The sequence below is a fragment of the Lepeophtheirus salmonis genome, chromosome 3 (genome assembly GCF_016086655.4).
Source record: "Lepeophtheirus salmonis chromosome 3, UVic_Lsal_1.4, whole genome shotgun sequence".
Lineage (NCBI taxonomy): Eukaryota > Metazoa > Arthropoda > Copepoda > Siphonostomatoida > Caligidae > Lepeophtheirus > Lepeophtheirus salmonis.
The window spans coordinates 1,779,976-1,797,342 of NC_052133.2; the positions used below are offsets into that span (position 1 = coordinate 1,779,976).

A 17,367-nucleotide genomic window follows, 5' to 3' on the forward strand; every position below is an offset into this window, starting at 1 on the left:
CGTTAATCTAATGAAATCTCATGACAACTAAGATGCTCTTCTTCAAAAAAATTCTTCAAATTGTTACAATTATTATGTTAATTTTAGATTTTTTTTCTTATATAAAATATATTTAAAAGTTACCGATTTTATCCCTGGTGACATAAATATTTTCTTCTCTAGGAGCGACCGGGTATCCAACCTACGCACATTGATTTCAGATTGATACTTTTTTCCGAGTGTGTTGTTCACTGAGCTACGCCACTCTATCAGTGTGTTATTGCCATAAACAAAGAAGTGCATTTTCTCATATTAGACATATTAAAGGTAGCAAAAAAAAATGGGTGCTCTAAATATACATTGTGCCTATTCTAGTGTTCACTTTAACATAATTGTTTCCTAATGTCTCCTACTGAGGTTCATTATTTAAAAGACCTATTTTCATTGATTTTTGCATGGTGGGTATCAATATTTTTACCGATCAAGTGGAACACATCAAAACCACTTAACAAAATGACTTAATAATCATTTTTTTTGTTAAAATATAAAAGGGACTATATATAATAATAAAATTTCAGTTGCCTTTGAAATTTCATAATACAGTTGTAATTTTTTTAAATTCCCAAAGGCTTCACAAATTCAATCAAAATATTAATTTGCAGGTAGTAGTATAATGATGAAAAAGAAAGATGGAAAACCTTGGAAGAGGGGGGAGGAGATAGTTTTTTGAGATAGAAAAATGAGGCATTAAATCATAAATCATTTATTATTATTATACATCATGATATGGGTAAAGCAAATATTAATTTATCGATTCGATATCTGATACACAAAATAAGCGATTATTCTTGCATACTCTTTGTAGTAATATATAAATTCATGTGATATTAGAATAGATTAAGCCTTAATTAAAAAATAATTGCTATATTAATGAATAATTTATACCAACATATATTCATTGAAGTGCATCTCATTATGTCAAATGGATACATAATTGTAGATGTGTTATTTTTTTGGGTGGTGAATATTTTTGCAATCCATACAATGCCTTTGTTCCCATTCCATAATACATATATAATAAAATATATGTACGAAGTTGTCGGCTGTTTCTTTTTCCATTTTTGAATTTCGGTTACTATAGTCTATAAAATCATTAACTAAATGCAAAATGTTACCAATTACTTTGTATTGTGTACTTCTACTTTTTCTTTATTTGATTCAATATGCTAAGGGAATCCTTAGTATTGTTGTGTCAATTACTTTAAGAGCAATAAATTTAGCGGTTTTCATTACGGAGAGCTTATAAATTTAAAAATATAATATAACAGGCCATCATTTGATTAAAATGTAACTGTGTATTTATCAACTCTTCCACTTTATTACTGGGAGTTTTTTTTTTGGTTTATTTTTTTTAACCAGTATCAATTTATTCTGGTGTCAAAATTAATAAATCTATAGAACATAGAAAAATATAAAGACCATATAAATTTTCCAAGAATAATAAAACGACACATAAAAAAATAAACAAAATAATTGAAGACATTCATTAAAATTTTTAAATAATTTCTTACCATATTTAAAATACATACATGCACCAATTTCTATTTTCTTTGCTTTGATTGCATATACACAGTGATGTAATTTTAGGATTACTGCAGACAAGTTTACGTCACTTTTTAATATTACAACAAAAAAATCCTGTCCCTTATTTCGCCTTCCAAAAACCACTTCTAGTTCTTCTGCCAATTCAGCCGCAGTGTTTTACATTCATATAGAATGTGAGATATTGTTTCTAACTCTTCCTTATAAAAGATGCAAAATTTGTCGTTGCGTAAAAAAGTTGACACTTCCAGGGTTCCAGTAATCACATGGTAAGAAACCATTTTTCAGAAGGTGTCATCAATGGGTTCTGAAAACTATTACAGGCTTGTCTTTCTTTTTTTTTTGACTGTATGTTTCTCCTCTTTATAACATTTTTAATGAGTGGTAGTTATGATTCACACCACATTTGTATTTTTATTGATACAACTTTTATCTTAGGGAGCTCCTGTCTTAATCAAAGCTCCTTAGCAAAATTATAAGTATGCCCATGTCGTATCTTCTACATTTTAGAAATTCTTTTAGACGTCATCATGCCTAAAAGATTATCCTTGCAATTACGAAGATCATCCAAGAAAAAAACCTGCATTTTCTGGAGGGAAGTGCGAATTTCTATTAAGGCAGCCTTTAAATGGAGCGTATCCATGCATGACTAGTTCAAGAGTATAAAAAGTATCATTTACTGTGTTAAGGAGGGAGCACCAATATTTGGTTTACATAAATTACTTATTATTGAACGTATCCCATAGTTAGAATATTGAAGATTAAAACAATCAGAAGATTCTGTAGAGTTCCTAAAGACCTCTGTTATTAAACATTTCAGAATCCATTCAGCTAAAAGAGATTTCCAAAAGCTTCTTATGTCTATTGCTCCAAGCCTGCCCAGGCTTTTGGGAGAGTGGTTCTTTTTATAGAGATATTCCATTTGCGTTGAAGGTCTAGGAATGTATCATCTATCTCTGAGCAGATTTTGCTATATTAGAGAACCAAATTTGAACTCGCTCCCATCTATAAAAGTTAAGAGATTTAATTAGATTTCTTTATTCGAGAAATAATTTCCTGCTTATTTTAGTCCATTGAATCCTTCCCAATAACAGATCCAAGCACCTTGATCCTTGATTTTGGATGTGGGGAATATATTGAGTTGATGTCATTATTATTTTATATTAGCTCGGATTTTTGTATATTAATTTTTAGGTCTGACAAAATCTTGAACCATGAAAGAAGCCTATATATTTCAAAATTGGATGCTATTGTTAAAACTATTCCAGCCACTATATTTGCTGATGTATCATCTGCATAAGCATAAATTGATTCACAACCACTAATCCTTGTTTGTTTTTTTCAATACTTCTTTAACCCTCATTTGTAACAATAAGGGATCCACAACAACTATAAAAAGAATTGCTGCCAAGGGATCTCCTTGCTTGCATCCACGTTCTACCTGGAAAGATCTTAATATGTGTCTTGACCCATAACTTGTATTGGAGCTTACAAGCATTGCAGCAACAGCTCTTATCATGAAATCTCCAAATCCTTTGCCTTTCAGTGGTCTTATAATGTGAGTATGCGAGACACAGTCAAAAGTATTTTCAAAGTCAATGGTCAAATGGTCAATAGGGTAAATTATAGAAAGCAGTCTGTAAGTTTGCAACAATGTCTTCCATTCTCTGACTAGCTATAAATCCTCTCTAGGAATTATGTACTGTATCTACAGTGTCTCCTTAAGGCTTTCCACAATTATATGAGGAAAGGCTTTTGTACAAAGTGTTTTGAAGTGTAATTGACCACAAATTCTTAATGAATCTTATATCTTTTCCTTTTTGGGTATTGAAAAAAAGTAGACCATCGTACATCGACTTCTATTCTCTATCCCTGAATTGTCGGCTATACTTGACATTTCTTGAATTGATACCCTAGCACTTTGATTTAGATCATCCGCATTTTTTTCAGCTTTTACATCCTCAACAGTGTCTTCACTTACACTGGCACATTCCCCATCTTCATTTCTACTCTTGTTTGAGGGTATACTCCCTCCATTTACATCCTCAACGGTCTCCTTCCTTACAATGGCACATTCACCATCTTCATTTCTACTCTCGTTTGAGGGTATACTCCCTACAATATTGTAGAGGGGACTGTTTTTATATACTTGTTCTGTCTCTTGTGATACTTCTTGTGGAACATTTAAGGCAGTAGAACCTTCAGTACTCACTTCATCTCCAGTAGAAAGGTTTTCGATGACAACGCTTCCTAGATAATTATTTTTCTTAATAATTAGCTCTAAATCACCAAAACACATATCAGTGGTAATTTCGCAATCTTCTGCCCGAGGTTGCCTATTGATTGACAACATACGTTCTTTAATTTTTTCATAAAAAAATACTCTCATATGCAAAAGCCTGAACTCTTTTTGCATTACCAGACAACTTAGCATGTTCAACACTGAAGCATTTAAAGCACTGCTGCCTTGCTCTCTCAAATTTTAGTGCAACCAACTGCCCACTATTTGGAAGAATTTCTGGGATGGAGTTCGGATTTGCTTCGATCACAATTTCATAGTTTGGCATCCTCATTTCGCTATAGCGTTTAAATGAGCACATCTTGTCGAAGGTGGGCACTTATTTGGGTTTTGTTCAATAACTGAACCAAATTTTGATAATAAAGATGTAATCATTTCCTTATCCATAAACCTTCTAATAAAGTGTTTAAGGTAGTTGTTTTCACTTATCTAATAGATGTACGCTAAGCTTATCAGAGCCGTGTCAAACACATCGACAAAGTCAAGGTTATCTTGCCTAAAAGGACGGCCGTACTTATCTGTGAATATAACAATGAATGTATCCCGCATGAAATGAACATTTAAATTGATATACTCTGATGCAGATTCTATCATTTTCTCTCTCCTTGAAGTAATCCTAGCATATGACATCTTTTTCATATGTTCGGTGGACACGTACAAGTAAGTTCCTCCATCCTCCTTTTATACGTATTTTGCCAAAGTACCCAAATTTGTAATAAAGATAAATAAAGTAAAAAAAAACATAAATTTTCGAACTTTAATATTTAATCTCATTCGCTTTGATTAAACCAATATGCCCAAATGTCAAATCTTTAATATTCAGTAATAAGTATTAATATATTAAAATAAAATAAATGGGAAGAAGAAACCCTTACCCTGATTTTCTTATGTACTTCTATTCCGAGTGCGATAAGTGAAGAAATAGGAAGAATAGTTGAAATAAAATAATAATAATACTATTTCATAAAAGATGGCGACTATCTTTTCCAGACAATACGTCAAAGAATAAGAGGTTCCAGAGAGAGTAGAAACCAATGAGAAGTGAAAAACCTCGTTTATAAGGGCTCAAATAACAATCAACACTATCTGTGATCACTAATTGAAACACTAAAAACTTCATAATTCCAAATATCCACTTCTCAAGTATGTAAACAATCTCTAACCTCACTTTTTGGATTTATTTATGCACCATGAAGGACTGGACCGTCTTCACTTATCAATAAATAAAAATCACTCATTTTGTCCACTCTTGCACCTTATTACTGTTTATTATGTTCCTTCATATTAATATATACCAAAAGATAAAATAACTATAATAATAAATACCAGGGATATTACAAATTGAGACATTAAAAAAACCATAATAGTTTAAATTTAGTATCCCAGAGTAGAACTATTTCTACTATAAACATACAAACAAAACAAAGTCATTAAAATGAAATAAAACTCTAAATTAAAAGCAAACACGAAAAATTGAAATGATTAAAAAAATAAACTATGTCAAGCTATTCTAAAAAATTCTTTATAATTCTGTTGAAAACTCTTGCCTTCTTGGATAATGTATCTGTTATTATGCTTGGAATTTTTTGTGATAAGGTACACATATTGCAAAAATTATAACTCCCATTTCTTCCACAATAATAGGTTCGTACAATGTCATCCTTCTAGCAATATAGGTTTTTGAGTTTAACAGAGCAAAGACAATTGCTTTGGTTTCCCAAGGGAGCTAGCTCCTTTGGTCCTTTGTAAAAGTCCAAAAAGTTGTAAATATCCAGTAGCCTGTAAATAACTAACGTTTTACAATTAAGGGGAATTTTGGGATTTTTTTTTTTTTTTTTTTTTTTTTGAGACATATGTAGAGATGAAAAATGAAATTTCTGTTGGATTTTTTTTACTTATGAAAAGAAAAAACCTGTAATTTGTTTTATCATTCACTATAAAACAAAATTCAGGTCTTGGAATGCCTGGGTGCCAAAATTTACATTTATTATTGGTATTTAAGCGTAGATCACAAATATATTTTGCTTTAATTGCTTTTTAGTATAGCTAAAAATAAAGAATAAACTTAATGTACTTTACAACTCCAAAATATTTGATGACAAAAAATATTCAATGTAATTGAACATTTTTCAGTTTTACTTTTAATTTTCTAATGGAATGTTTAATAAACAATCATTCTAAGGTTTTGTGAAAAATTACGAAATTAATTATAACTAATTCCATTAGATGACTTATTTCTTATTAATCAATACTCATCAAATGCTTAAAATATAAAACATATTTCAATTGAGGTTCATCTTTGTACCTCTAAAATGACAATTAGTCAAATAATATGCTTAATTAAATTTAATTTCCAAACATTTTCACGCAGCCTTACATTGCTTATTTATTAAATATTCCGACAAAAAATGAAAAGTTATATTAAAAAAAAATTATCTACTGAAATATAAATGTATCATATTCTTTTATATACCTCATTGTTTCAGCATATATTGTATGAGTGTTCGATAAATTCCATGTTTAATATGTAGTTAATAAATTATTATATTTGTAATTGGAAACTTCCTTAGAAGAATTTCAAATGTATAGACTAGTAGTTTTCAATTTCTATTCATTTACATACTATGAAGTAATTTTCAGCCAATTATTTCCTACTTTGTGTAAAATCCATTTTTTCATAACCCCAATAATAAATAAAAAGGAAAAAAGTATCGTGGAAATGACTAAACATACCCATTCTTTGTAAGGTTGATTTTAAAGAGATTTGATCTAGAGTTATAATTATAGTCTACGTAGATGTTTTTCCATGTATACCCAGGTTAAGACTAAATATATCAAATTCATCATGTTATATGGAAAGAGCATGTTTCATTTTAAAATCCAAGAAATGTAAATTATGCAAGATGGCTTAATACTGACAATAGGATTTTATAAATGCTTCTAAAGAAAATTCTGAAAACTTTATTTGTCTTTTTAATTTTTTAATGTTTGTCTATACCCCCATAGACTATAAAGAAGAATTCATATGTAAAAGATGAAGCAATCCATCGACTCAATTGATTTTCTAAGCCAAAAAGTTTTTATCTTTAAGTACCATTTATAAATATATTTATGAAGAATGCCTATTTTATTTGTTTTCAATATAAAAAATTAACAAAAATCTTTTTTTTTTCTTCTTTTACTACAATTATCAAATTGTGTAGTTGGATACGACGATAAAAAAATGAAACTATCAGGAAGTTTTAGCTATGATGATGCCAATCAAAGGGCACTTCCTTTCAAAGTGCATATACAAAGTCTTCCCAAGGATCAGTTCGTGTTTCGTGGATCAAGTAGTAAGTATTTCATCTATTTACTCCCTATTCCCTTTGCTCCCCCAAAAAAAAAAAAAAATAATAATAATAAGGGATTTCATTCTGAACTGTCGAATAAATGATTGTTTTTCCACTTACATATGAAGGTAATTACTCTGTGTATGGGCTACAAATCCGCCTCACACGTTGTGTCTCACCCTATCTTCTAAATGTATATTTACCAACGGCTGTCTTTGTTGTAATGTCCTGGGTAAGCTTCCTCATTCCAACGGATGTTGTTCCTGCAAGAATTGTACTCCTCGTTACTCTCTGCCTCGTCATTATTAATACGTTTAACAACGTCACGTGAGTTTGGTATTTTATTTGTTAATTTTTTTTTTTACAATTCAAATCGAAAAATTGATATTCACGGATTGAGCTTTAGCATATTCTAAGCATTAATGTGTGTATATAGAAGATACTAGAAACAGTTGTAACATATTCTATATTTGGTTAAATTTCATTGAGTTGGTTTGACTTAAAATCATTAAATTTTAAAACAATATACCTAAAAGCGTCTGCTATTTTTTGAATATATTTAAAAATTATACTATTCAAATGTTTTTACACAAACTGCATGGTCCAATGTTGCAACCTTCCCCATAGTAAACAAACTAATAAATATAATTTGTGATAAATAAATCATAAAACTTTTATCGGATTGAATATTTAAATTAGGATATAATATGATTTATGATAAAAAACACGGATTATAATTATAGACTGGAGAGATTTAGTTTTAAAAAAAAACTCTCCAGAGCCATGCTCTGGCTAAAAAAACATGCTTGATGTGAAGTGTAATTATACATAATAGTAAAAAAGAATCAATAATTCGAGGAAAATTGTAGCATTTTGTGTAAATGTCCTCTTTGTGCAGAGCGTTAAAATATCTCAAATGTATTCTCACTAAGTTAGTTTTGAACTTTTATTAAATTATATAGAACTATATTAAAATAATTAACAATTTAAATAATATCAGTTACAGGTAAAACAATCCACTACATTGTTACAAAATGAATGCTCCTTAAATAAACTACTTTTACCCCATGCAAAACAGTTTTAATATAATACCTCAAATAAAAACTGACATAAATTATTGATTTTTTTTACAATAATTAGTTTGCATTTAGATTATGTATATTATTATACAATATACGTGCTGCAACTATCCTAGGTCCCACCTACTAATATATCCTTGTATATGTATTATAATTTATTTTGTCTATAAAAATAAACATAATGAAAATTAGTGTCAATATTTGAACACTATTTTGTCAACACAGATTTTATGGATATGTTTATGACTACATATCTATATATACTAATTATACCCCAGTTATTAATCGTAATTAGGTTTAATAACTGTGGTTAAGTTAATACCCTTAGATACTAAATATTTTCATTTATTCCTTTGATCGAAACAAAAGTTTCTGCTTTGAAAGGAAATTTCAATATTTATTATTTATGTTAAAAATGTATTACTTAATAAATTCGTTATAAAATAAAAATTTGGAAATATATTAAGAGACAAAAACTTGATAATTTTGAAATTATGTAAAAAACTTTTAAAAAGGCATTGTCCCGCATCGATGGTTTTATAATATGATAAAGAATTCATCCTGTTCTATCTCAATTTGGGTTAAAAAATGAGTTTTTTACATCTTAAATAATATATTCTATGTATTATTGTTGGAATTTTTCTAATAACAGATAAATAAACACAGTGCAAAATAAAACTTACTCAAAAAGAAGAGAAAATAAATATGTACAAACGCATATTATGAACACAGTGAAGATTAGGCAGGGGCCGATATCAAAAAATGTTTTCGAATACGATATCATTTAAAAACTATTTCCCAATCTGATCCAATATTTTACACAGCAATTGGGCTAAAAAGTCCCGGACTTCACACAGAGATGACCTATTTTTTTTTAATTCACCTCATTTTCAGGTAGTACCTACCAACCTTCAAACAACAGATGTCAAAATTTAATGACAATTTGTTCTGTTGTTTGTGAGATTTTGTGCTAAGTGTGATGCTACTTTTGTCATTTCCAAAACAATGGATCCAAAAGAAAAATCGTTTTTAAATTTTATACTTTTTCTTGATGGGAAAAATACCGTTCAAGCGAAGATTAGATGGAAAATGAAAAAATATAGAACAAGTCAATTTTGAAGGGAAGAAAACGTTCTTTCTTTGTTAAGCCCTGGACTATTCTTCCCATGTGTGATGATAAGATCTAATCATGTCCCTGAAAACATTTTTTTTGCATTGGTTTGTTTTGTTTTCCAACAGACTCAGATTAGGATCAGAAGGATACAAAATTTAAAATAAATAAATATAGGCATGTTTATTTGGATAAAAAATATCTGAGTTATAAAATAATGTTCATCTATTTGATCCCAGTTTAGTAATGCTATCAAGATGGCCGTTTACAAAAAAGAGAGCGGTTCTAAATGAAAACAAACTTGACATGCCTTGATAATGAATAACTCTTATTTTGGGATTTTTTTTACTTAATGTTATGACTGGGGAGACAAACCTCGTGATGCAGTCTTATTAAGAAGTAAATATGTCATAACAGATACATTATTAATAGATTTAAGTGTGTATTAAGCATTTTTTGGTTTTTCTATATCCTCCTTTTTCCTAATTACATCATATAAAACATCTAAATTTCTTAGAATTTTCTCTGATACCAATAGGCTGCACATATTAGTTTTTTTATCGATATATCATCACAAGTCTAGTTAAGGTATCTAAGCTTTTCTATCCAACAATTCAAACTTTTTTTTGTTGTACGTAGTGTTGGAGTTTAATTGTACAGAGTATAATAACAATGAAATCAAGCACTTTTAACCAAGCTACTTTAAATTAACATAAAAGTATCATTTCTTAAGATTTATTCTAAAGGCAAAACTAAGTAGCGGGTATAATCATTGAGAATATAATTATTTGGTCTCAATAGCAGCTCTATTTGGGTCCTGAACCCTCTGCAGGCTCTGACACTAGAGTGCCATCGAATTTCTTGCATTTTAGGACAGTGGAGTCAATCAGGAACTCTTAGTGGTGTAAGAATCTCTGTTGTCCTTTAATTCAAGGTAGCTCAAGGCAAAATAAACCATTGGATTCATCTCGGGAGAGCTAGGGGGCCAAATATCACGGGACACGTCTTAGTAGTCTAGAAGGGTCTTTATAAAAAAATTGGTTTAGATCGGTACCCAAGAAAATTGTTCTAATTTAAAATTCGCTCTAGATCAATTCTATGGGTGAAGTGTTGCTGAGATTATGAGTTTTTCCATATTGTGAATATTAGTAGAATAACTTCATATGAACTATATAAATAATATTTTTATAAGTTATAAATCAGAATAAGGGAGAAAATAAGGCCATAAATTGAGACGGAACAAAATCTGTCTTTACCTACATAGGTTGAGACACAAAAAATTGATTCAAAATTTGAATACCATTAAATTTTGATGTAGAGTCTGAAATCGTGGTCTGGACCGAAATATCGATCCTAATCAATGAAAAATAAATCACATAAAAATAATTCGGTCTTGAATTGATTTTCAACAATAGTATGTAGTTTTGTGTCGATCCTTACATAGGACTGAAGACTATAGTCCCGTAATAAGCCACAGATAGCAACCCCAGTTTCAAATTATTTGCGTTGTATTTGATTGTTACTTAACGAGTTTATTTTTCCTATCAAAAATTCTGTGGAAGACACGTAAGTGTTTTATTTTGATGTATTTCTGTTTTTATATACCTAAATAAAAGCATACTCAAAAATAATGAGATTATACCTAAGTAGAGCCAATTTTTTTTTTTTTTTCATCATTATTTTTAATAAAAAAATAATGAATCATTAAGAAAAATTAATTTCGTTAGAAATTCCAAATTTTCCAACAAATATTTTAGACTTATGGTTAATACGTGTTCCTAAAGTTGATAATGAATGTAAATATATCCTCATTACTCTTCATCGCATTTGTGAAGGTTGTAAACATTAATGGTTTGAGAAAAATAAACTTTCGATTCTTTGAGAAAAAAAAAAGTGAAGGTATTTGATTTATTTTCAAATTAGTAGCATCACATAAATATTATGAATGGTTTCCTGTATAAATATATATTCATAATTCATATAAAGAAAATTAAACTAAACAGACTATTAAAAGCTATTGAATTCTTCATCTCCAAAATAACTCTGCAAAGTCAAAAATTAAATTATTCTCCATTCTCATTGAAGTTCTTAGCTTATTTCCTGCTGGTGGATTGCCATTTCCAATTGCAAAATTTTATCCCTTTAAGTTTACATATTGCAGTTCTTTTAGTTAATGCAGTGGTTCCCAACCTTTCAAATATAGCGACCCATTTTAGAATAAACAATCAAGGAACAACCCAATTTCTTATTTATGCATTCGTTTTTTTTTGTTCGAGGAACTGCCATTTATTGCGATTATTTATTCTTGAAGAACCTACCCGTTGCGTAAATTCTTCATCGGAGAAGAAAATCACCTACAGGGTATGCAAAGACATCTTTACTTCAGGACTTGAATGGCTCACGCAACCCATTGAAAGTGTGTACTTCTTTAGTTGCTGTATGCAATATATAGAAGTGAAGTGAAGAATACATTATAGCGTTTATTTGGTCATCAGTTAATTATCATTATAACTCACTTATCAGAGTTGGAGACTCCAGCACGGGATGTAGTTAACTCTTATTAAACTGTGACTTCGAACTCCAGAAGTACTTGATTTGACTAGAAAAAAGAAATGTCATATTTCACCAAGAATCAATATGAAAGACTCATAACTCGTGTAGAAATTTTCGTCCGATCGACAAGGTTCAGATTTTAATTAGACTCAAGGCTTTAAACTCACTGACTCACTTACTTAAAAAATCGAAACTTTACTTTTGAGACTTGATTCGAGCTTATCTCTCAATAATTGAGATTTTACTAGTGGTCGTACAAATTACTTGTGAACAGCTCCATTTTCGGTATAATCGTAATATTGAATTTATATTTGATATATTTCTAAAGAATTCTACAAAAGAATGACCCTCATCACATACAACTATTAATATGGAACTGAACTCTGTTTGCTCTTGAATTCGACTTATATATATATACATATTAAGATAAGTCATTTGTCTTAACTGACTGAAAGAAAAAAAAATTAATGTACATGTTTCATCATCGTTCATAATTTCCATACAAAGTTTGATAGTGAAGACACAACATAAATAAATCATATTAGAAGGTAAAACTAGTCAACCTCTATTATTTATATTTTATCAAATTTATTTTAAATGGTTGCACTCTATCAACTTGCGCACATAATTGGATAAATAAATAAAAATGGTATTAGTTCATAACATTCTTGGCATTTTGGGACTTTTACAATGCACCTTGTTATATATACCCTGATCTGTAAAAGACGACCCCTTTACCTCTTGACATCTTTATCAGAGTTGTTGAAACCAATATTGGGCTACACCTGATTCACTATTTGTATAAATTTATATGGATCTTTTTAAATGCAATACTACATTATCAGAGAATTTAAGATAGCCATATGACAGTATAACAATATAAAAATTATCAAAAAATAAACACTAAAAATAAAAATATAGACTTGTCCTATATGAAGATATTAGTTGTTGGAGAAAATAACTAACACAAGCTATTAAAACATTGTAATAATAGATTTATTATGTGTTACTCTGGATAGATATAATAAATATTATTAAGTAATAATCATATTTTTACTAATTTAATTAATGAGTTTCGATGTAATTGATGCTACAAGTATTATACCTGGTGCTAATTTCTTGGAATTACGATTTTCTATTTATTAATCATTATTTCTCTACCAAAACTTATCCATAGAAACCCTCATCAGAAAGTTTGTATACATAATTATAATGTTGTTTGCTTGATTCTAAGCGAATAGTATCAGCATATTTTCAAGGTACTAACTAAGAACTTTACGACACTGAAATTAATATTCAATTAGTCCAAACAAATTTGTGGTTTATGAACAACAGTGAATGGATAATAACGATAATTAATGAATAGAATAGGTATACATTTAGCATTAAGTAATATAGATATAAATTATATTAGTAAATAACAATAAGAAAATGGATAACAGGTAGTTCTTGTAAAATACACACGCTTGTTTTTAGGATTCAAGTCTTGTAGTGAAAGATGTCTTTGCTTGGTATGATATGATTAAGAAGACTCCTACCTTGGTCCATTTGGAATTGTTGATGCTTTTGAATGTTCTGTATTCGAACAACTTTGACTTCCTTCTATCAGCATTGACCACCTTTGACACGTTATTCTTACAACAATATACAAACTATCTGACACAAAAATTTTCGCCATCTAACAAATTTGGTTAAATATATTTACTTATCGGCTAATTTGGCAAAATTAATGGAAGGAGCAATAGCGGTGGCGGTAACAACACTATTTTGTACTGGCTAAATCCGGTGTGTAATTACTTAGACAGCTATTACATTTAGTGGCATAGTATTAAACTGGCTTAATATGTTTTTCACTGTATTTTATATCTTGTCTCAAAATCAATTAACAACCCCATGGCATTGGTCATTGTAGAAGAATTATATTTTAATTGACTATATTATAATGGTAAATAGGTAATTGAGTATTAACCTTACTTTTTTTTTAAATGAAATCAAATCCGGATAAAAGAAATTGCTGTTTTTTAAATAAAAAGTTGACTATACGAATATTTCTTGTTAACCAGTTTTTGGATATTTATGTAAATAAGTAATTTGGGAACTTCTCATTTCGAGGCAATTAGTGATTGATTAGATTCAATTTTTAACAGATCATCAAATATTTTTAGCTTATCTTTCAGCAAAAGTGTTTTTGGGGGGCTCTCGTGATATGTATTCTTACTGATGGACAAGTAATGTGAAATGAACTTTTTTTTAAATCCAGGATAAAAAATGTAAGCCCCAGCTTACGATTTGTACCAATAAAAAAGAAAAAATCTTCAAGGTAATTATTCATTCGGGAATTCAAAAGGGAAGAAAAAGTTGACTTTATATAGATTTTTACTTTATGTTTCTTCAATACGAAATATTTTATACAGTAAAAATTTTGTAACTGAGAGAAAGTTGACTATAAACGTGTTTTTCTCCGGATTTGACTGTGTATGGAGATTTTTGAGAGAGATAATTAATGAAAAAAATCCATCCTTATTGAAAAATAGTTATCACAGTTTTGTCCTTACAAAAGTTTTTTAATGTTTTAAAAACTCCTCCTGAGAGATTGTAAAAAAAAGATTGACAATTAATTCTCATTAGATATTTTGCAACTCTTTTGGTATAATGTTTAATTATTTTTAAGCTGTAGTAGAGTATAAATAAAACAGTTTGAACTTGGGGATCTTTCTACAACAAGTGTGCTGAAAAATGAAAAACGAATGAAAATAGCATTCTTCATGTTTTAATGTTTATATTTGTAAGTAAATATTTAATATAGATTCAACCATTGATCAAATAATTGCAATTTGCTTATGTTTAAAAAATAAAATATTCAAATTATTTATTTTTTAATCTGAAGTTGGAGGGTGTTGATTTCATATACAACAGGGTTTCCCAAACTTTTTCATGCTGGCGCCCCCTTGGCTTCCAAATAAACTTGTAACGCCCCCCTCCCATTTTTTTTTTTTTTTTTTTTTTTGGGGGGGCTTGATTATTTCTCACACATCGAATGACTTTTTTTTAGAAAAGAAATCCTATAAATTTTTTTTTACTATAAAAATTTCTCTTAATTACATATTATTCTTTTTTTTTAAATCCATTGAATTTTCATTCCTTATTACTGATTTTTTTTTAATTCCCTGATTTTCCGCTTCAGCTACCCCCCTGCGGACGCCCCTGCACATATAACCTTTTCTTCAAAAATTAAAACAACAAATTTATGAATTAAACACCAAATATATATTTTTTTTTTAAATTAACTTTAGTTTTTCACAATTCCTTCTAATGGGATGGGTGTACTTGGTGTAAGGATATTAGTTTATCCACATCAGGTTGAAACTCACTAAGAAGAAGACGTAGATCCCCACGTTCGGTAATTCTAAGTTTGTTCCTTTGTTTGGAAAGAAGCATAGTAACTACACTGAAGGCCCGTTCTACCAGATATGACGTTGGAAAAGCAATCAAATATATCTTGACCCTGCTCCATAATACTGGATAGAGGTCAGATTTTTTTTTTTTGTAGCCAAAAATCTTGATAGGATATCTTGAACTTTGTTTCTTTGCAACTCTTCTATATGAGCACAATACACTTGAAGGTCATCATCAGATATTTTCTTTTCTTTATCCAATTAACAAAGGCTTGGAAATTGGTAAAGTTCATGACGTGCTAAATTTGGTTCGAATAATTTACACTTAGACAGGAAAGTGGAGATAACAGATTTGACTTTTATAAGATTGACATCATTTCCTTGCAATTGCAAATTAATTTCATTGAATTTTAGGAATATATCTGACAAATAGGCAATATCATTCTTGATTTTTTTTAAATCATGACATAGCCCAATATTAGATTCTTGGAAAAATTCAACAACTGTATCAAACAAAGAATAGAATCATTTGAGGCAGTTTCCCTTTGATAGCCATCTAACTTCTGTGTGTAGCAATAAACGATCAAACTCTTCATCATTATCAATGCAAAGCTGTCGAAACAGTCTGGAATTGAGGGAATGTGTCTTGATCTTATTTACTGATGTGATAACAGTATTAATTGATTTGTGAAGTCGACCACTAAGGTGTTTTGCTACCAGATGCTGCCTGTGAACTACAAAGTGCACTGTAAGTACACCAGGTACGGTTTTCTTCAAGAAACTGATGAAGCCACGATAACGACCTATCATGGATGGTGGAACATCTGTTCCACACGACAGAATATTAGTAAGTGGGATTTTTTTTCTCTTTGAAAAAATTATCAACGATATCAAATACAGACTCTCCTTTACTGTTTGTTATAAGTTGTCTTGCAAGTAACAGTTCTTGTACCAATTTTTCATCTTTGACAAAACGAACATAAGCAGGAAGCAAGGATTCATTTCCTGGTAAAGTGGACTCATCTAATTGCAAACTAAATTCGGTTGCGGTAAGAATGTTGCACAATTTATCTTCTACGTTTTCAGCCATTTCATCTATTCTTCTTTGAACTGAATTATTACTGAGAGATATAGATTTCATAATTTGGTCCGGTGACTTATGTACAACAGTGTGCAGAACCACTCTTACTGCAGGCAGAATAAGCTCCTCCCCAATTGTGTGAGGCTTACCAGATCTAGCAATCATCAAAGATATGTTGTATGAAGCACGCAAATCGTCAGTGGATTGTTCTGAATTGCTCGAAAACATATTTTTAATAGTTTTTTTGTGCCTTGAATTTTTCTCGAAGCGACTGGAAATATGCTATATTTTTTTCTGTTTTATCAGAGTGCATTGTTCTCAAATGTTCCGAAAGTCTGGAGGGTTTCATGGCTTCGTTTGAAAACACATTCTCACACAGCAGACACATAGGTTGATGTTGATTCAGTGGTGCTGATACAAATCCATATTTCAAATATTCTACGCTATACTGCCTACACTTCTTTTTTGCTTGTTGATGGGTTGCCATTCTTTATTCTGGAAAAATATATAAGATACGACTATAACTATTGTCATTTAGGGTTGGAAATGGGTGAAAAAATTTAGAAAGTTTTTACGGAAACATCGCTTCGGGAATTTTCAAATGAGTAAGTTATGTGAGTTTGAAATGTTGCTGCAGTAAGAAGATGTATAAATCTCAAGGTCTTATGGTCCAAATAATTGAGAAATAAATATATAGAGACAAGTTATTTTTGATGGCAGTTTAGTATTGAGCAAAACAATATCCAAAAAGGAAGAAAAAAAATAACTCCCTACTGGGCTGGTTAACTGGTTAATACTGTAACTGTATTTTCTTGTCAAACTATTCTCAACTACAGCCATGTGTTTAACAGCAGAAATGTAGATCAAGATTTGTCTATGGTCCAAATAGTTAAAGAAATAAAAGCTAATTGATGCAAAAAAAAAATCTTAATACAG

The 17,367-nt window shown here is 29.8% G+C and overlaps 1 protein-coding gene and 1 long non-coding RNA gene across 2 annotated transcripts in view; one reads left to right on the forward strand and one right to left on the reverse strand.

The window, feature by feature from the left end:
- The window catches only part of LOC121114483 (gamma-aminobutyric acid receptor subunit pi), a 178,096-nt gene that overhangs the window by 140,479 nt on the left and 20,250 nt on the right, over positions 1-17,367 (forward strand). Inside the window, exons 7-8 of the mRNA XM_040708457.2 lie at positions 7,084-7,215; positions 7,341-7,539. Of these exons, the coding sequence (XP_040564391.1) occupies positions 7,084-7,215; positions 7,341-7,539 (331 nt within the window). The remainder of the gene's footprint in view (positions 1-7,083; positions 7,216-7,340; positions 7,540-17,367) is intronic.
- On the reverse strand, positions 5,124-7,832 carry LOC139904877 (uncharacterized). The gene is made up of 3 exons (XR_011779137.1): positions 7,742-7,832; positions 7,333-7,475; positions 5,124-5,669 (listed from the first exon to the last, which is right to left on the reverse strand). It is a non-coding gene; the product is annotated as an uncharacterized lncRNA (long non-coding RNA).